Source organism: Penicillium atrosanguineum (assembly GCF_028827265.1).
Source record: "Penicillium atrosanguineum strain IBT 20685 chromosome Unknown utg000003l_segment0_segment0, whole genome shotgun sequence".
Classification (NCBI taxonomy): domain Eukaryota; kingdom Fungi; phylum Ascomycota; class Eurotiomycetes; order Eurotiales; family Aspergillaceae; genus Penicillium; species Penicillium atrosanguineum.
In genome coordinates this window covers 4714788-4733758 of record NW_026623135.1, presented here as the reverse complement: position 1 = coordinate 4733758, position 18971 = coordinate 4714788, and the positions used below count along the sequence as shown (strand labels likewise).

Genomic DNA, 18971 nt, shown 5'->3' with positions numbered 1-18971 from the left:
GTTGTCACTGCTCCGCTTCCACCTTCTCTCCTCTTTATCCTATTCCTTTATCCCGTCCATCTAAACATAATTCACGATGTTTATTGCACGATCTGAATATGGTAAGCTCTGTCACCCCATCATGCTAAGGCATCGCTAACAGCTCGGACCAGACCGTGGAATCAAGTACGCACCCTTTCCTGACGTCGTCTACCCCATACCGAAGCTTCCAGTCTGACAATGCACGTCCCTATAGCACCTTCTCCCCAGAAGGTCGTCTGTTCCAGGTCGAATACTCCCTCGAGGCCATCAAGCTCGGTTCCACAGCAATTGGTGTACGTTCAGCTCTACTCTCCCTCGCCCTGTCGTCATCTCCATCTCCATCGTGATCGAATACGAGACCACAAGATCTCTCGATGGAAGAGCGCAGTCGCCTACGCTTATATCATGGAACTGCCCCCATGCTGACAAACGCCTAGGTCGCAACATCTGAAGGTGTCATCCTCGGTGTTGAGAAGCGCGTGACGTCCACCCTACTCGAGGCCTCGTCTGTAGAGAAAATTGTCGAAATTGACCAGCACATCGGCTGCGCCATGTCTGGCCTGCAGGCTGATGCCCGCAATCTGGTCGAGCACGCCCGTGTCGAGTGCCAAAACCACGCCTTCCACTATGCCGAGCCTCTGCGCGTTGAGAGTACCACACAGGCCATTTGCGACCTGGCCCTTCGCTTCGGAGAGAGCGGTGATGATGAGGAGAGTGTCATGAGCAGACCGTTTGGTGTTGCTCTGTTAATTGCTGGTTACGATGAGGATGGGCCTCAGCTGTACGTGGAATTTAATTGTGAACGGTATGAACAACGCTAACGCGGACACGATAGATATCACGCCGAGCCTTCGGGCACATTTTACCGGTATGACGCCAAGGCCATCGGCTCTGGAAGTGAGGGTGCGCAGGCGGAGTTACAGAACGAATACCACCGCTCTTTGACGCTGGCCGAGGCCGAGACGCTGGTTTTGAAGACTCTGAAGCAGGTCATGGAGGAGAAACTGGACTCTAAGAACGTCCAGTTGGCCAGCGTGACCAAGGACAAGGGCTTCCGCATCTACGATGACGAGGAGATGGGTCGGGCTGTTGCGCAGCTCGGCGGGAATCAATAAATGACTAGCGAGTTAGTGGTTATGTCTAGATGAAGGTACTCGGTGCCTCTTTCATTGTTGATTGCATGAGCAAGTAATGATTTTTGCCACGACGTAGACTGGAGGGTCCAAGGGTGATCATCGCGAGACATCCATCACCACAGAAATGAACGTCTAGCCATCAATCTAAGCTTCTTACAGTAGAGTCGATACGGGTGGACATGACTGAAACTTGTCATTCTAATTTCTATGATAAAATGCTTTTGATAGGGTATAATCCTAATGATACATCGTCATCGCGACACTAGACTACCGGATCTTGTACACGCAAGGCTTCAGCACCTGGGCCTCTTGCTCCTCCGTCATACCGGTATCAGCATCAGTCTTTTTCTCGACAAAGCGCTTCTTGCCACCCTTCACACCCGGGGCCGGGGCCGCAGAAGCATGCTTGCCCTTTGTCGGGGTCCAGCCAGCCTTGACAAACTCCATTTTCACAAACATCTTGTTAGATTTGTCCAAGGACTCCTGCTTAAGCACAAAGCCACGGCTTTTGAAAACCTCGACGAAAGCAGAGATATCCGTCTCGTCGTTGTCAGTCGGGCGGGCATCTTCAGCATAGATGTCGGCCTCATCCAGCTCTTCATCATCGCCTTTACCGCTCTTCTTCTTTTGCTTCTTTTGCTCGGCCTTGCTAAGCGGCTTCTGCGCTCCGATCTGCGATTTTTTGCGCGTCACCTTGCCGAATCGACTCTTAACCTCGCTGACCCAGCACTCGCCCTTGCCGTCGCCACGCAAGACACGCCATGCCTCCTCGACAAAGGAAACCCAGTTTGTTCCCATCAGACTCAGACAGAAGATAGCCACATCCACGGTACCGTCCTCCAGGGGAAGGTTAGAGATATCCGCCTTGGTGATAAGAGCATCGGGCGCCTGGAGATCGTAGCTGTTAAGCTTCAGCTTCAACTTCTTAGCCGCCGGAGTCAAGGCGCGCGCAAGCCCAGCGTCACCACAGCCCAAATCGGTAATGGTGCATGCACCATTGGGCCGACGGGGAAGAGGAAGAGGCTTGCTCGGGTCGGGCTTGCCTCTCTTGGGCACGGGGACGGCGCCACGGCGACGAACAGTCTGGATGTAGTCATCGACCGGGTTGGAGGGCCAGGATTCCTTCACCTGGCGCGAGAAACCGGCGTGGTATTCATCAAAGAGCTCGGGGTTGGCGTTGAACAGCTCCACAGCTTTGGAGGAGTCGGTAGTATACAGGGTTTCGTTCAGGTGACGGAATCGAGACGAGATCAACTTCTGGCGCATTGCCTGCTGGAGGGGTGTAAGGGTAGCAGATGCTGCTGGTATGGGCGGAGCGACTGATTTGACAGCAGCGGAGGTTTCAGTGGATGGAGAGGTAGTCGCATCCTGCTCTTGAGTCTTATCTTGCTGGCCGTCCTTGTTCTTGTTCTTCCTGTTTCTCTTTTGCTTCTTCGCTGGCTTTCCTTCTTCCTGGCCAGCCTCGGCCTCGGCCTCGGCCTTCGGGGCCTCGTTTGTTTCATTTGAAGCTCCTGCGGCAGATGCCTGCTGCTGCTCCTTTTGTAGTTTTTTCTTCTCCCATGGTTTCATGGAACTGTCTCCGGCACCGGCACCGACAGCAGCACCAGCACTGGCGCCAGCCTTGCCACGCTTTCCACCCTTGGGCCCGGAGTTGCCCTCAATGTGCCTCCGATACATTTCATCGACATTGCCGGAGGTCACACGGTCTTTGCCGCGCTTGCGCTTGTTGTCTTTCTTCGCATTGGGCGTCGAGGCATCTTTGCCTTGGGACTGATCTTTGGACTGCGCATCGCCTTGCTGCGTGAGTGCAGAGCTCGAGACGGACCATCCTGGGACGGCGAACATGTTTGCCAAGTAAAGCTTTGATAGCTTCTGTCGAATTTAGCGTTGCACAGCAAAATTGTTCTCGAGTGACTGGAGACAACTTATCTCCGCGCAGAAAAAAAGTTGGCAAAATTTCATCTCCGCATTGGTAATCCTGTGACGAACCTTACAATACGACCCTCAGGCATCAACAGGCTCCGATGATCAAAGATAAGATAAACGAGGAATGCGCTGCTTCTATGTCTAAATTGTTCTGGTTTCGCCAGTCTGGATATTCTAGATACCCTCTGTGCAATAGCGGGATTCGTAAATCGATCCGAGTGACTCGCCCGAGCCAGCTCTGTTCAAAATCGTGTATATGCGCCTCTGAAGGCCTGCTGCACATAAGCTTAGCATGGTTACTATCTGAGTGGCTGGGCTGGGTCTCATGCTGATCGTGTTCGTGTTCCCAGTCTGTTCTTCAGGGGAACACGGGAGCCTACCCTAAACGTGACCTGAGCTGTGGACAGTAGGAAGCAGACAGTAGAAAGTAGGCAGTGGACAGACGACATGCAGTGGAGGTAAAAATAATCTATAAAACCTTTAAAAAAAAATACAACAGTCGCAGTTCGGGTGATCTGCGATGCTCGGCAGCTTTTCCCAGTGCAGTCCAACATAGAACGACTCCGATCCGATCTCCGACCTTTTGTCTTCTTCCCTGCCCCACTAATGTCTATTCATGACTCGCACTCTCAATTGCCATGTTCCTCCTCCCCACATCATGACTGAAGACCCCCAGCTGGACAGCCCCTCGCCGGAGGGCGATGCACCCAAGATTCCAGGTTCCCGGAGAGTGCCGAAGAAGCGGACCAAAACCGGTTGTTTGAGTATGCTACGCTGAAAAGACCCCGAAAGCTATGTCCTCTAACCTATACCTACAGCCTGCCGCAAACGCCGCATTAAATGCGGCGAGGAAAAGCCAATATGCAGCAACTGCGTCAAATCCAAGCGCAGCTGCGAGGGCTATGCACAGCGCGTTGTTTTCAAGAACCCTCTAGGGATTTTTGGATCCCATGGTCCACCTCAAGTTCAGGACCCACAGATGCAGCATCAGATGCGAATGCCCTTATTCAGTGAATACCCTCTCCCGGCTCAGCAAGCTGCTGCCGCTGCTCAACATCCGATGTTGGCTCCGCGGCCGATCGATGCCGCCACAATTGGTTATCATAGTTACCCATCTTCTGATATCGCCCCGTTAGGGCCACCGCAAATAATCAATGCACCTAAATTCTACTATCCAGCGCCGCAGGTACAACCACCTCAGACTTGGCCAACACAGCCAACGGTGCAACATGGACGTGGGCAAATACCCTCGGCTATTGTTAATCACTCACAGTTCCAGACTTCCCAGACTCAGCCTCGCTCTGGTCAAGATAATTCCCAGTATACTGAAGAGCAGTACCAACCAGGGTACAGGCAAGATGGCTATAAGCAAGACGAGTACAAACAAGAGACCGATCCTCAATACCCCCCACCAATCACCAATTGGGCGAAGTTTCCGGGCCAAGACTTTGCTTCGGCATCTGTACCGCCATATACTGGCGATACAGTATGGGACAACAGTTACGACGGCAACCTGTATCCCCAGGTGCGTATCGATCCAAGTTGGGTATTCCACATGATGGCACTAATAGTATCTACAGACAAGCATTCCGCCTGGGCTCATTTACCATTACCAGCAGCAACATGGGCCGCTCTCTCCGCAGTTCGATTCATCCGCACAATACATCCCCCAATCACAAACACAAGTCGTATATGTGGAGGATGAAGCGGAAGACTACTACGATGTCGAATCCGAAGATGACATGGTGGATCAGACCCAGGCGGAAGGCTTCAACCAGTTAAGCTTAATCATGGCCTCTGCAAATCACGACGACAGCCGCCTTCGCTCCTTTACTACACACTTGAATGAACCTAACATTCTCGCCTCCTACTACCCACACCTGGGGTCATCTCCCCTCAACAACCCCAAGACAGCTCGAATTTTCGCCCACTTCCTTCATTCCACGGGGCCCTCTTTGTCTATATTTGAACGACACCCGACGGACTCGTCGATTACCCTAGGTGATCCGGTTTCACCTGCGCAGCAGGGCCTTTGGACATACACTCTCCCACTTAAAGCCATGGAACACCCTGCATTAATGCAGGCCATTCTTGCGGTTTCCAGCATACATATTGCATACCTTCAAGGTGTCCCCACTACGATTTCTCTCAAGCACTATCACTATGCATTGAAGCGCATTGGTAAGGCCGTTGGCCTCCCGCACAGGCGCAAGCAACTTGGAACATTGGCAGCCACCGAGCTACTCGCATACTACGAGGTCATCTCTGCCGATCACTCAAAGTGGAACAGCCATGTCGCCGGTGCCGCTCAGCTGATCAAAGAGATTGACTTCGCCCGCACCACTCGAGACCTTCGGGCTCATCGACGACAAATGAACGAGCAGCAACACCAAATGGGATGGAATAATATGTCGATGTACAATCCTGCATTTGGTAGTGTCATCAACGAAGATGATCCATTCGCCGAAAGAGAGACTAGCGTTGATGGAGCTTTCATCGGATCCCTTCTGGGGCGAGCAGTCAACTACGACCAGTTTGGACTCATTGAGGAAGGACAGACATATACTCCAAGGAGACAATTCACCCGCAAGGACATTGAGAACTTCCGCATCCAGTGTGACTTATACTGGTGGTACACCAAGCAGGACGTCTTTCACAGTCTGATTAGTGGAGACAAACTTTTGTCGGTCAAGTATCCTTATTCATCGATTCTATTACTAACATGAATATAGTATGCCCTATTATTTGCAAGGACAGTGTCCGCCACGAGCAGGTGTCGGTCGGATTGATGCCATTTACGGCTCTGCTGATCATCTCTGGCTGCTCCTCGCCCGAGTGAGCGACTTTGGATATCGGGACCGGAAGCGTAAGCTGAAATCTATCCGTGCGAGTGGAAAAGATTGGAGGCCTAGCCCGGGGATGTTCAAATTCATGGGTCGCTTCAGTAAAGGCGACCCTAATAGACGACCAGGTCCTCCTGGGCCACCCGGGCCACCCGAACAACCTGGTGGTCCACCATCTGGGCAGGGTTCTATATCTGGGCCTCCTCCAGGTCCTCCAGGTCCGCCGCTCCCAGTCGCCGGACCTCCGCCTCAAAGTGGTCCTCCCATGTACGGAATGGTCCCACCACAAGGGCCCACTCGTCTCCCATCAGGATTTGTAGATGACCGTCGCAAGAAGGAAGACTTACCCGAAGAAGACAAAGAAGACTTTTCATATGCCGAAGCAGACCAGGAATGGGAGGAAATCATGGTCGCCATGGATACATACGCTCAGGCGCTGGGTCGAGATTTCCAACCTCTCCCAGCAGATGTCACGACGGCCATCTCAAGTCCATTTGGACCCGCCCTCCAGTATCGAACACACACGATTGCCGTTATCTGGGGATTCTACTATGCTGGACGAATCCTACTCAAACGACTTCATCCCTCCATGCCCCCGGCCATGATGATGTCGGCTGGTGTGGCAGCCTCAACCACAGCGGAATATGCACAAATCATTGGCAGAATAGCCGCAGGCATCTACTATCCCCAGCGCTACAACCTCAAGGCTGGCAGCCTAAGCCCAACCCTCGGCTCGTCTCTCCAGGAGATGACAATGCCAATGTTCTTCGCCGGGGTGCAGTACGTAGATCACGCGCAGCGAGGCTGGACAATCGCAAAGCTGCGAGACATCTCTCGTCTAACGGGCTGGAAAACCTCCGACGCTATCGCCGGTGGCTGTGAAAAGGCATGGATTGTTGCAGCCAAAAATGGCCGTGGGCCACCATACGAAAGAAGCTTCGAGCCTGACCGTGAGCGTCATGTAAGTGCTAACCTGAACTGATCCATTGATCCCTGCTAATTATAGGTGTAGGAGCAGGATGTCCTCTCTCGAGCTGAGGGGGCGCAGTCTAGTGATCGACGCTTCACAGTAACTGGGCCAGACCGGGCTTATTTGGCGATGGGGCTCTTGAGCTTGGAGGGTGACATGCAAAATTTGGAATTATAGGATTGAACAAGATTCCTATGTACAGTCCGAGATAATCCAGGGGCCGAAAGACTTTATTCACTTGGTCCTTTTTCACCTCTTCTCACCGATGTAGAAAGTTTGCTCCAGATCTCTCCAGCGATCTTTTTGCGCCATTTCAGTATCCCAAGAAAAACATTTACACACCTGGAATACGAGCAGACAAGACATGGCTCAGATGAGAGATTATCTCCAGGGTACCTACATTAGACACGCAGGTCTACAGTAGCGTGAAGTCAGCGGCACTCTAGCGTGCGCCTTAGTTTACTCAGTGAACTGAGTGGCGGATCTTTCCCCCACTTGCCCAATGTCATCATCGGTTTGTGCCTGACTTTTTCGCGAGCTGAGCTGAGCTGAAGCTGCTTTCCCCTCCATCTTCGCCCAGGTGTATCATCTCGTCTTTCTAGTCTCATCCAACTCCAACGTTCCCGTGGTTCTTCGCCCCCACCCTCAACGGGCCGAGTCAGCCGCCCTCGTCATCCACGGTTCTGTCCCCATTTCTCTGTTTACACGTTCAACCGGGTGATCAACTGTAGCCATGTCTCGTTACGATGACTACCGCTCTTCAACAGGGACACTAGACTCCCGCGATCGTTATGACCGCTATCGAGGCCCTCCCGTGGCCGAACGACCCCGCCACGCCGAGGACGAGCGCTTCGAATTCCGCATGCACGAAGAAGACCGTTATGGCCCGCCTGCGCGCGCCCCCGGTCGCCGATATGATGACGAGCACCTGGTTCATACGTCCGGGCCTCTTGTGGCGCATGACCGCCGCCGACGAGACGAAAGTCCCTCCTTCGTTCGGCCCCGTTTACTTAGGCGCCAGTCTTCCCTAGATACTTTTGACCGCATCCCTCGTCGCAAGATGGAAGAGGTTCGCGATCGTGCCCCACGTATGAGGGGTATACCTTCTGCTCCGCCGCCACCTCGCGCGTCGCCCGGTCGTTATCGAGAGCGTGAAATTTACGAGGATATTCGCATTGCTGATCCGGACACCTACGGCGACGAGGAGTATAGAGGCATGCATGATCGAGAGGGCATGGGTCACCATCGTCGCTCGAGCAGTATGAGGCGCCGGCATCATGAGGAGAAGCCCTATCCGCGCAAAGGCAAGACTCGCATTCCTCGAAAACGGGTGCATATCCATGCCATTCTGGATTTAGGGTATCCGTTTAAAGAAGAGGTACTCAATCTTAATGCCCATTGATCTATGTGGGGGTTACTGACATGGCTAGGACGACACCATTGTGATCCAGAAAGCCTTGTCGAAAGAACAGATCGACGAGGTGATCAGCTTGAGTCGAGAATTCCGGCGACCACCCCAGGTGGAAAGTGAGTCGCTGCCCAACAGGATCATTAGGCGATTTTCAGGGACTGACCGGAGACTAGCCGAATACCTTCGTATCGCGCACTCTCCCCATCGAGAGGTGCCGCGCGAACGAGTCACCACCGAGCATCTAGTCGTTGATTCGCACTCCCACTACTCGCCTCGCTCGAGCCACGATGCGTTTATTGTGGAAGCGTCGCCCTCCCGTTCTCCAGAGTACGAGTACGAGGAGCTGATCGACAGACCAAGAAGGCATACCATCTCGCGGCCTCGGTCTGTATCTGTGCATGCACACCGCCCTGCATCTCCCGTCCGATTCGTTGAGCCTCGGGAGTATGTCGAGGAACGTGTAGGGACGAGAGGCCACTCTGGGTCCATGGTACTCGTACGCCCTCGAAACAGTGACCACGATGACTATATCCAAGATCTAGAAGAAGAAACCAGGCTCTTGCGATTAGAGCGACAGGGGGGCATTGAGATCACGAGACAGCGCGAGACAGACATTATCGATGACCACGGTAATGCGGAGGAAGTGACGGAGGTTCGCCGCTCCGAGCGTAGAGGTAAGACTCCTCACCTTTTCGTGTTTACTGGATCTACGGACTAACATTCTTATAGAACCAAATTCGAGGGTGATGCGGGCTATGATGGCCACTTTAACCTAGGGCGTTTGGCGCAGTGGCGACGACTGATGATTTTACGGGATGCCATGCTATGAGTATTTCTTCTCCTTGTATTCTCTACTATTTTACTTTTTTTTTATTTTTATTTTTTTTTACAATTGGCACAATTTACAATGGCATTGATGCCTGATTCCAAAACTGTGGCGGTGCAGTGGGGCGGTGCAGGCCCTCAGAGCGGGATGGTCCTCCTCGTAGCTGTAGCCTCAACACCTCCCCTCTAACTTATTTCTCTCAGTCATTCCGTCATTATGGATCGAGTGCAGGCATTCGGTAAGAACTTCAGGTGAGCACTGGCCCTTTCATCTACATCCTCCTCTATCTCGCAGCCCCCACATCGCCCGTTCTCGACCGTAATCAGTGTGCTGACTTCGTCCTGTCTCTTATTTCTACTAGCGCTAGCTTCACGCCTTTCGCGCAGCGCACCCAGCAGTTGATCAAAGAGCAACTGGGCCAGGCCGAAGACAAGACACAGCTCCCCGATGAGTACATCGAGCTCGAGAAGCGCGTCGATGCGCTGAAGCTTGTCCACCAGAAGCTCCTGTCGGTGACGTGAGTGCCCTCTCCCTTCAGCTTGTCTTGTTGTTTCCGGGGTGAAACTGACAGGTTTTGTGGCTGTGCAGCTCTCAATACTCCAACGAAGCCTACGATTACCCTCCCAACATCCGCGAGTCCTTCAATGATCTGGGTCGCACGATCAACGAGAAGGTCAGCCTGCTCTCGCAGGCTGGTTCGCCCGCGGAAGCCCAGGCTGCGCTGACCGCACCTCCTTCCGCTAAGCCCCAGCCTAAGACGTTCAACCATGCGATCGCCCGCGCCTCGCTCGCCGGCTCCCAGACCCTGGTGCAGAGCACCGAGGGCGAGGACCCGCTCGCCACCGCGCTGGAGAAGTACGCCCTGTCCGAGGAGAAGGTCGGCGAGGCCCGTCTGGCCCAGGATGCCCAGATCCAGTCACGCTTCCTGGCTGGCTGGAACACCACCCTGAACACCAACTTGATGTTCGCCGCCAAGGCCCGCAAGAACGTGGAGAACGCCCGTCTTACTCTGGACTCGGTCAAGGCTGCTAAGAAGGCTGCCGCCCGGGGCGACCTGGACAACTTGAGCGAGGATGCCCGTGCCGAGATTGAGCAGGCGGAGGATGAATTCGTCGGCCAGACTGAGGAGGCCGTGAGCGTGATGAAGAACGTACGTTCCACTTTATCTCCGAGTCCCGTCGATTAATCAATACTGATATTAACCCCTTGCTCTAGGTCCTTGATACTCCCGAGCCCCTGCGCAACTTGGCCGATCTGATTGCCGCCCAGCTAGAGTTCCACAAGAAGGCTTACGAGATCCTCAGCGAGCTCGCCCCTACCGTGGATGCTCTGCAGGTCGAGCAGGAGGCAAGTTTCTTCTCTCCGACAAAATGAACCATAATCTCTAACATGTACTACAGGCCAGCTACCGCAAGAGCCGTGAGGGTGCGTAAGCGTAGATTCGTCTTTCTGTTTTCAACTCTTGAGCCCGTTTAGTCCGGGGTAAGCCATTTGTATCTAAACCCCTTTTGCTTCTGTGCCATCCCAAGGGATCACTTTGTTCATTGTATTCGGCTGCATAGATTGAAAAATCCAGCTCATCACTGAAACATGCATAGTAAAACGTATAAGTCGTGGACACTTAGTTCAGACCGCCCTGGTGCCTCAGGCATTCTAGGCCCGCTAGCTCCAGGAGCTCCGACATCCAACGCTGCAACTTGTCCGGCCATTTCAACGGTCTGCGCCCGCCTTTCGAGCCAGATTTCTTTACTTGGTATCCCTCGGGAAGACACAATATAACGCGTCGTTGTGACTCGATAAATATCTCCCGACCATCTCCCCGTGTGTCCTCGAACGACCGCATACACGATCTCCGAGTCAAGACCACGTCCCGCTTTCCGGCCTTGAATCTCTCATCTACGTCCGATCGACCACTTCTCTTTGAGCGCATACCTCTTGAGCGAACACCGGACTCGTTTCATCCCGCGGGGTCTTCCAATTGGGATACAGCAATCGGCAACACTACATCCGAGAAAGACTGGCTCTTGACGGATCCGTGAAGGACACAGCAAGACAAAATGGCAAGCGGGTATGTTCTCATGATACGCGATGGTTGATTCAGGGTTTACGAGGCATCCGATTTGGATTTGAGTCTGATCCTCGAGCACCACCTTATCCCACCACTACAGCCCAACTGTACAGGTACTGACACGGCAACAGTTGGAGCCTCATCATCGGCCTCATCATCATTGTGGCCGCCTCCCTGTGTGCCTGGTTCTTCAGCCCGAAGGGCGAGAACCTGACGTGAGTTGTCCTCTACACTAATTGATGTCCTCTAACTAACATCCAACTCAGTGTCTGGCGTAGCACACTCATCCTCTCATTCATCTCCTGTTACTTGATGTGGGGTACGTTTCTCCCTGTCCCTAGCCAAGATCCAGAACTAACATGTACTAGCCATTGTCTTCCTGGCTCAGTGGCACCCCCTCATCGCGCCAAAGAGGGCCGATATCCGTCCCGACCGTGTACCGGAGTAAATGCTCGGTTTCGTTGGTCATCATTTGATACTGTATTTCGGGCTGGGCGAGATCCTATCCCGTGGCATACCCTTTAAATTCCGGTCAATTTGAGTCGCGATAGATGTGACTCTTGGAGGAGATGGATATCCGATTTCTGCACTTGGTTGCGGGTGTTTTGTATAGCTTTCTTTTGCATCTATGATTACATTACATCAAGGCACTTCTTGCGCTATCGTAGATTGATGCCTTGGAGTAGTCGGCTATGTATCAGGTCCATAGTATAATTTTTCTCTATCTATACACATCCATCTCATCATAACCCATCCCCCAACACATTTATCCAACTCCGACAGCACCCAGAATGACTCTTTGCACTGCCCACCGAGCAATCTGCCCCGCAACAGCAACGGCCACGGCGCGCAGATACCCACATCCAAGCAGAATATAAAGCGCCTCGATATTACTCAGTAGCACGAGATGCGTATCCACAACGCCCAGTGACAACAACGATGCAAGGACACCGAACAGGCCAGTCACATACCGCGTCGGTAGATAAGGTCGGAGCGAGGACTCTGCGGCCGCAAGGAACGATTCCAGAAATGAAGGCGATGCCGAGTCTCGGTTGGAAGAGAGTGCCGCCTTCGATGCACCCATATCTTTCCTAGCACCTGTGTTTCCGGCTTGTATGTCGCTCAAGTTGCTGTTGCCGCTGCCGTCGGCGCCCCAGATTACGAGGAGAATAGGGAACAGCTTTGCGCAACTGCTGACTAGCAGTGCGGTGCTGATTGCTGTTGGGCTTGCGGCTGTTGGAGGCGGGAGGGGTTGGATGTTCTGTGGTGGTGCTGTTGAGGCGCGGAGGAGGGGTGGAGGACGCTGTGGTGCTGGGATGGCACTTGGTGGAAGGAGTGATGGGTCTAGTAAGGAGGGGGGGTCGTTGAAGGGGGTATTAGGTGTGGATTTTGTAAAAGTGCAGCTGCGCCTGGGCTGAGCTGTTGTTGTGTTTGTGAGTTTGGTTGCGACGGGGGTGATGCCCTGATCGTAGGTGTTGGAGGGCCAGATGGGAGGGGGGTGGTGTCGCCTGTGCTGGTCGTGTTGGCGCTGGCCGATTCGGCGGCGACATAGCGGTGGGACTTTGGGACCAATACTGAGGCGAGGAGGCGAACGGTGAGATGATGCGCGAATGTTGCTGCCGCGTTCAGGGTCAGGAAGAAGAGGTATTGCACGATGATTGGGGCGCGCGCGACGAAGGTTGTGGCGAGCGAGGGGTCCTTTTCGAGACGGGCCCAGGTCAGGTAGACGTCAAATAGGAGAAGGAGGATTCCCAGGCGGATGATTGATCGCTAAATCAGTTGCAGTCAGCTCGCTGGTCTTGTAATGCTGGAATGTAGCGCGCTCACATCGAATCGATTGTCATCGCGTCCAAGTCGATTGAACAGGAGATGGCGATAGACCTGTAGCGAGAGACGGTTAGCTCTAATATTTTTCCTTCCAACATAATAGCCCATACCTGTGGTTTGATGAGGACAAGGTCGATGAAGATCACAACAAAGTCGTATTCAACGTATTTGTCGGCGAAGCGTTGGCAGCGCGGACACTGGGTCAATCGCACGCCTTTACCCTGGGAGCGGTCATCGGCACGACTGTAGGCGCTATACAGGTGCGAGACCGGGTATGAGCACTCGATGCAGATGGGCATCGTGTCTCATTGCGCCTTGCGGATGGGAGTGGGCGAGTGCGTTGCGAAGCGGAGGTTGGGTTTGGACCCAGGTGGGACCGATCTATAGTTTTTGAACCCTTGAAAGCTCCAACACTAGAATTATCAGTGGAGTTTCAGCCTTCAATGTTAATACTCTATACTCTGTTAGGCTGTTGAATATATACTGGAATAACAATAAAATGTTCAAATGTTTATTTATTTCTATGTTCGCCGCTCGGATACACGGTGATGTTCTAGCCCCGGTGGACAAGAAGTTTGGAGTCATTTACTTCCTTCAATTACCTGTCGAGGAGTGGAACTGATGGCATGTACAGTACAAGGACTTGTCTATATCAAGTCCATCAATCGATAACACTTTTATTGTCGGCCCAACTCGGCTGAATCATCCTGCACACGGCTTCATAATCCTGGAACTTCTGCATATCCTCCGGCAGTCCAGCTGTGGTCCAGAACATGGTCCAGTTACTATCGGAAAGCTTCCAGGTCCCATTCGAGCGCTCGAAATACCATTTGTTCACGGGGTTGTCTTTGCGACTGCGCCAGCAAACTCCATTAGGGAAACATGAGCGCACCATGGCATTGAACACTATGTCAGCGACTCCGCCTGCGCCCTGGCTGCGCTTGAGGACTGCGAATTTGTCCAAATATGGGACCATGCGAGCAGCGCTCTCCTCGCTGCCGTCGTCGACGACACCCGGTGGTGTTTCCCAGGTCAGGATTGCACCACCTTCGTATTCTCCGGCGATGATCAGGCCGGCAATACGGTCGTTCACTCGTTCCAAGTATTTCTGTACATCAAGTTTGCGGTCGAATGAATCTTCAATGAGATGGACAAGACGGGGCAAGTCGATTGAGGGATCATTCAATTGCACACGTTTCCGTTGAGGACTCCACATTTGCACCCAGGGGTTCGGAAGGACCGTGAGAGGCATTCCACGTTTGATGAAGGTTGTGTGAGAAGTAAATGGGCTAATTGCACTGGGTCCACCATGGGCAGTCCCACGACGCCCTGGGGGTAGAGATGATGAAAGAAGCGGTTTGTCTGTGAGAAGACTGTGGATGAGCGGATTGCGCTGGCGACGAGTTCCAACGGCAGACAAATCCGAGGTATCTGTCTGCGGTGTACGAGCGGAGTTGGCGACTTCCTGAGGTGACGTGATAATGCCAGAAGAGGCAGATGGCAGTACAGCCAGAGCTTGTCGCGACAGTCGAAGATTGTCCATATGGCCATCAAGCACATGGCCTATGGCTTGTGCTCCAGGGAGCCTCTGCGACTGTCCTGGAAGAGGCGAAGCTATTTCTTGATTCACGAACATGGATAAAGGATTGCTCTCCAAGATAGATGATGCAGGTCCAGGATCTTTGCGAGCGACTGTTTCATTTCCCTCGCCGACAAGAGAGTCTCGTATATCATTCAATTCTTCCTCAATCTCATCATACTCTTGTTCCATGTTAATGAAGACATGGGACGACTGAGGACCCCTGAATGCCGGAATGCCTCCAAGAGGGTGAAGCAGAATCACTCGATCCAGAGAAACCTCCTTCTGTAAACTGCTGATTGTCTCCGCAGTGACTGTTGGGTCTTCGTCAGGGTCCGGAGAGGTACTCAATCCAGCAAATTCCTTCGTCAGGGCTATCACAGCCTCGTTTGCAGTCACTGCGACAGCCTTGGGGTTCTCTTCCATGTACGCAATCGGTGTGACGATGACGACGTGTCCGTCGCGAAGAGGGCTCAGCAGACCCTTCCGAGACATGACCGTGAGTTGACCGGAGTCCTCTGATAGCGATAAGGCCGAGTCCAGACGGAATGATTTTGAGTCTGGCTGTTCATCGACTGCCGCTGAAATCCGATTAGCCTGCTCGATGGCAACTTGTCGCACTGCAGTAACATTATCTATCTTCCCTGGGTCGATAACGACGCAACACGCCATGCCCAGACGAACGAGCTGCGACAGGGTTTTGGCCACCCCCTTGATCGTATAATCATCGAGAGATTGGGGTGTACTAATCTTGATCAAGGCCATATGTAGTCGCTCGGCGGGTTCTTGTCCGCGAGGAGCCGGGGTTGTGTTTTGTCGGAACACCGGGGTTTCATAAACGGCTCGTGAAGCTCCATAGAAAGAGCCCAAATTAACACCCAGCGGTAACGATTCTGTTATGGATTCTTTGATGGATTCTTCTGCGTTCTTTGGATCTGACTTGGAAGGGCTAGCTTTGAAGCGAGATAGGTATTGTTTTGCTTCGCGCTTGGTCGCGGCAGAGTTGAGCAGACTCAGGAAGAATTCCTTTAAGAAGAAGGTGTTATTATTGAACCCTCTTTCTTTCCATCCCATCACATACCTTATCGAGTAGCTTCTCTTTGGCGCGGCGTCCCAATCCTTCTTGTCTCTGGTAAGTGTTGGAGAAATCGGCGATTTGCTGAGCCTGGGGTAGCAATTGTGCCGGGCGCACAATGCCGGAATCATGGGAACGAGCAAGATGTTGCTAAAAGCACCTGAGTTAGCTTTGTGATTGTTGCGGTGTCGAGTATAGTACCTTCGCTAACGAGGACTGGGCCGTCCGCGGCCAGTTCCGTGCTCTTGAGCTCATGTTCGGGCGCCAGCACCACTGCGGCAGTTGCAGGGAGGGGGAGCAACCTCAGAACAGTCGACAGAAGGAGGGCCAGCTCTTTAAAAAAGAAGGTGAATCGGAGCAGACGAGAAAATGCGGCATGACGCATCCTCGGTTGCGATTCACCGCCTGACGATCTTCGGGCATCCATTCTCACTCGGAACTCGACTGAGACAGTGGCTAGGTCCACCAGGGTCTGATGATGCTTATTGCTTTTAGAATGGCCTCGGCTATATCTACCGATGCACTGGCTCCTCATCAGAAATTTTATTCGTTGTTTCTTTTTTTTTTTTTTTTTTTTTTTTTTCCTAGTGAAGAAACATTGAATGTTAAGCTCGGAGCTCGGGCGGGGGCAGCCTTGCGTGGAATCTAAGTCCGAGACTTGACGAATATTGTCGGGGAGACTCTTGGCCCGGGCGATAATTTTCGCATTCTGGAGAAGGATAGTCTCCACCTTAAAAGGAGACGATAATAACAAGCTAGGTACGGAGTAGTCCAAGAGACTTGTATATGTTTAGATCGCTATCCAGTTCTACCTTAGGGAGTTGCCGAGTTGCACCATGCAACTTCCGGGATCTAAGGGCCTAACACAACATGATCGATGCATGACATGCTGCCAGTCACGATTCAAAAGTTCACATGAGAGATCTGATTGTCTCCAGGGTCTCCGAGCAACCCTTGAAGCCACACGTGCAAGAAATCAAGCTTCATGCTACAATTTCTTTGATCGACTGCCTTGGTAGCTCTCCAGGAATTCTCCATCTACATATCTATACTCCACTTAAATGGCCTACGTAAATACCTACCTAGGTATTATTTATTCTAGCATTTGAGCATTTCATACAGCTGGACTAAAAAGATAAAATATGTACTCATTAAGCGACAATGTCCTGTCTTCTCGTGTTCAAAGAGGCCCGGGATGTTTCAGCTTGTGTGAATGATGGATCAAAAACGAGCAATTTTCGAAAATAGGTTGATAGGAACTATGAGACCAAGGTCTGTGAACCCTCTTAGGTCACTGTCAGGCTGTATTCCATATAGCTACTAGACTACCTATGAGATGTGTACGTCAGAGGTAAGCGCCAGATCCCTGCAAAGTTCTACAGTATTAACATAGTACGAGTTCTAGATACTTATTTCAGGCTAAGATCCAGGATGACCGCATCAAATAAGTTTTCCTACTGCGTCCATGATTTCCCCGCTAAGGCGGTCACTGATGTACTTGATGCTACATCGCGGCGCACGGTGAAAGCGGGCGACCGTGCAGTACCGCCGAAGTCTCTCCCTTCACCCGCCACTTCCTTTTACTGAGGTCATTTTTTGTTCACACCAGGAATACACGTGTGCTTCTGTTCTGGTTTCTGTCTTGAAACGACTCACTCAAGTATGTAAATTGATCTTCTTGTCTGAGATCCCCTTCCTGCTTTCGCCCCGACCCATCCCCATCCCTCGGTCGCTGCCCCTCCTTGCGCACACTACCCGCAAGTCTGCGTCGCAGATTCTTATAAGCCAAGGGCGCGGTCGCTAGGAGCGAAAGTCCAGAGGAAATCAATTTCTGATCGGCTAGCTGTTTTGCTTGACTTTGATCTGGCCGTGACTTGCATAGAAACTAACCCCCACCGGTCTAGATTTGCATTCCTCGATCTCCATTGACGCCACCGAGCCGGGTCCCCTGCGAACCCACCGTGGAAACGCGCTCTTACCCACACCAGAGCGTTCCAATTTCGCCGTATCCATACCCTATATTTCTTCCTCGGATACCTCAAATCCTTCGACTCGACCATGTCTGAGCCCAGCGAGCGTCCTTCGGAGTCTATGCCCGGCCCTGACACCTCTGGGCTGAAGCCACTGTCCAATGCGGAGGACATGCCCCTCTCAAACCCCAGCAACAGCGAGCTTTCTCGCATTATGAGTCGCGCCGGCATCACGCTGTCCAATGGATTCCCGCTCGATGACGGTGACGACGACGAGGAGGAGGTGGACGAGGACTACGTCGCGGTCGACCAAGAGGACGCCAACGACTTCCCACACTGGTTCCGTCGGCCCCCGACTCACCACCGTACCAAGCTGGATGAATTGCACCCCTTCGTGCAGCTGCTATCCACATCTAATGTCGAAGATTGTGTGAATGTGGAGAATGCGTTCCCAGAGCAGGAGCGTTGCTCGCGTGACAAGGTACGGCATCACCTGCCAAGAAAACGGCATAAATTTGATGCGACATTCTCGACCACGGCAGCTGCCGTGGTCGGCTGAAGATCGTCAATGCTTAATGAACTCGGAATATCGTCTTGCTAATCCTATCTCGATCAGTTCATCTACCGCTTGACCAGATGCCCTGAGCTCAGCCTTGGTCTTTTCACTCTCCCCGTCCTTAACGACAAGCCCCAGCCCCGCGCGACGCTTGTCGGACACATTATTGCCACCCGTACTTCAGGACCCTGTGTGACAGACGGTTCCATGAAGCTTCCTAAGGACTGGTCAAACGAACGCTGGACCCTTGAGGACGGCCAAGCCGTTGGCCATGAGGAGGGCGGCGGTACCATTGCCATTCACTCGCTGGCCGTACTGCCTGAGCACCAGGGCAAGCAGGTTGGCAGTACCTTGATGAAATCTTATATCCAACGCATTCGGGACGCCCAGATTGCCGATCGGATTGCCATTATCGCCCACGATCACCTTATTCCCTTCTATGAAACCTTTGGCTTCGAGTCTCATGGCCCCAGCAAGTGCCAATTCGGCGGTGGTGGCTGGGTGGATATGGTACGAACATTCCATCGGTCTCATACTTGAATAAAACTGACCAATATTAGGTTTTGGAGTTCGGCCCTCCTGAGCAGGAGTAAGCGCTCGAATGTATTCTTCCTTTGCATCTCCTCGGCGTGGGCCATGTGTGGTCGTTCAGCCGTTTCGTCTTTATGATTTTCTTTTCTGTGATGTCCCCCGTTACGCACGTTCATGTCCGGTCATCGGTTTTGGTCCTCGGGTTTGAGAGAAAAATGGAGTTCGATTTTTT

At 52.6% G+C, this 18971-nt stretch overlaps 9 protein-coding genes across 9 annotated transcripts; 6 read left to right on the top strand and 3 right to left on the bottom strand.

Moving 5' to 3' along the window:
- Positions 1 to 76: 76 nt before the first annotated feature.
- Positions 77 to 1136, top strand: pup2 (proteasome core particle subunit alpha 5; the record flags this gene model as incomplete). Its single annotated transcript, XM_056885280.1, has 5 exons — positions 77 to 101; positions 153 to 165; positions 236 to 314; positions 459 to 802; positions 857 to 1136. 5 exons carry the CDS (start codon positions 77 to 79, stop codon positions 1134 to 1136), a joined length of 741 nt encoding a protein of 246 aa, XP_056743558.1.
- Positions 1137 to 1424: 288 nt separating this feature from the next.
- N7443_005223 (25S rRNA (adenine645-N1)-methyltransferase) lies at positions 1425 to 3002 on the bottom strand (the record flags this gene model as incomplete). Its single annotated transcript, XM_056885279.1, has 1 exon — positions 1425 to 3002. One exon carries the CDS (start codon positions 3000 to 3002, stop codon positions 1425 to 1427), a length of 1578 nt encoding a protein of 525 aa, XP_056743557.1.
- A 739-nt stretch (positions 3003 to 3741) lies between these two features.
- N7443_005222 (uncharacterized protein) lies at positions 3742 to 7073 on the top strand (the record flags this gene model as incomplete). The annotated part of the gene is made up of 5 exons (XM_056885278.1): positions 3742 to 3847; positions 3902 to 4608; positions 4664 to 5766; positions 5816 to 6887; positions 6939 to 7073. The coding sequence occupies 5 exons, from the start codon at positions 3742 to 3744 to the stop codon at positions 7071 to 7073; spliced, it is 3123 nt and encodes a 1040-aa protein (XP_056743556.1).
- Positions 7074 to 7629: 556 nt separating this feature from the next.
- N7443_005221 (uncharacterized protein) lies at positions 7630 to 9083 on the top strand (the record flags this gene model as incomplete). Its single annotated transcript, XM_056885277.1, has 4 exons — positions 7630 to 8274; positions 8327 to 8423; positions 8481 to 8981; positions 9037 to 9083. The coding sequence occupies 4 exons, from the start codon at positions 7630 to 7632 to the stop codon at positions 9081 to 9083; spliced, it is 1290 nt and encodes a 429-aa protein (XP_056743555.1).
- Positions 9084 to 9349: 266 nt separating this feature from the next.
- N7443_005220 (BAR domain-containing protein) lies at positions 9350 to 10566 on the top strand (the record flags this gene model as incomplete). Its single annotated transcript, XM_056885276.1, has 5 exons — positions 9350 to 9371; positions 9428 to 9650; positions 9722 to 10283; positions 10349 to 10468; positions 10534 to 10566. 5 exons carry the CDS (start codon positions 9350 to 9352, stop codon positions 10564 to 10566), a joined length of 960 nt encoding a protein of 319 aa, XP_056743554.1.
- A 624-nt stretch (positions 10567 to 11190) lies between these two features.
- N7443_005219 (uncharacterized protein) lies at positions 11191 to 11649 on the top strand (the record flags this gene model as incomplete). Its single annotated transcript, XM_056885275.1, has 4 exons — positions 11191 to 11201; positions 11333 to 11416; positions 11468 to 11520; positions 11570 to 11649. 4 exons carry the CDS (start codon positions 11191 to 11193, stop codon positions 11647 to 11649), a joined length of 228 nt encoding a protein of 75 aa, XP_056743553.1.
- A 318-nt stretch (positions 11650 to 11967) lies between these two features.
- Positions 11968 to 13327, bottom strand: N7443_005218 (sterol homeostasis protein ARV1; the record flags this gene model as incomplete). The annotated part of the gene is made up of 4 exons (XM_056885274.1): positions 11968 to 12610; positions 12652 to 12971; positions 13029 to 13082; positions 13139 to 13327. 4 exons carry the CDS (start codon positions 13325 to 13327, stop codon positions 11968 to 11970), a joined length of 1206 nt encoding a protein of 401 aa, XP_056743552.1.
- A 362-nt stretch (positions 13328 to 13689) lies between these two features.
- Positions 13690 to 16067, bottom strand: arg2 (acetyl-CoA:L-glutamate N-acetyltransferase; the record flags this gene model as incomplete). Its single annotated transcript, XM_056885273.1, has 3 exons — positions 13690 to 15633; positions 15689 to 15832; positions 15894 to 16067. The coding sequence occupies 3 exons, from the start codon at positions 16065 to 16067 to the stop codon at positions 13690 to 13692; spliced, it is 2262 nt and encodes a 753-aa protein (XP_056743551.1).
- Positions 16068 to 17740: 1673 nt separating this feature from the next.
- On the top strand, positions 17741 to 18801 carry N7443_005216 (polyamine acetyltransferase; the record flags this gene model as incomplete). Its single annotated transcript, XM_056885272.1, has 3 exons — positions 17741 to 18133; positions 18269 to 18718; positions 18769 to 18801. The coding sequence occupies 3 exons, from the start codon at positions 17741 to 17743 to the stop codon at positions 18799 to 18801; spliced, it is 876 nt and encodes a 291-aa protein (XP_056743550.1).
- Between the last annotated feature and the right edge of the window lie 170 nt (positions 18802 to 18971).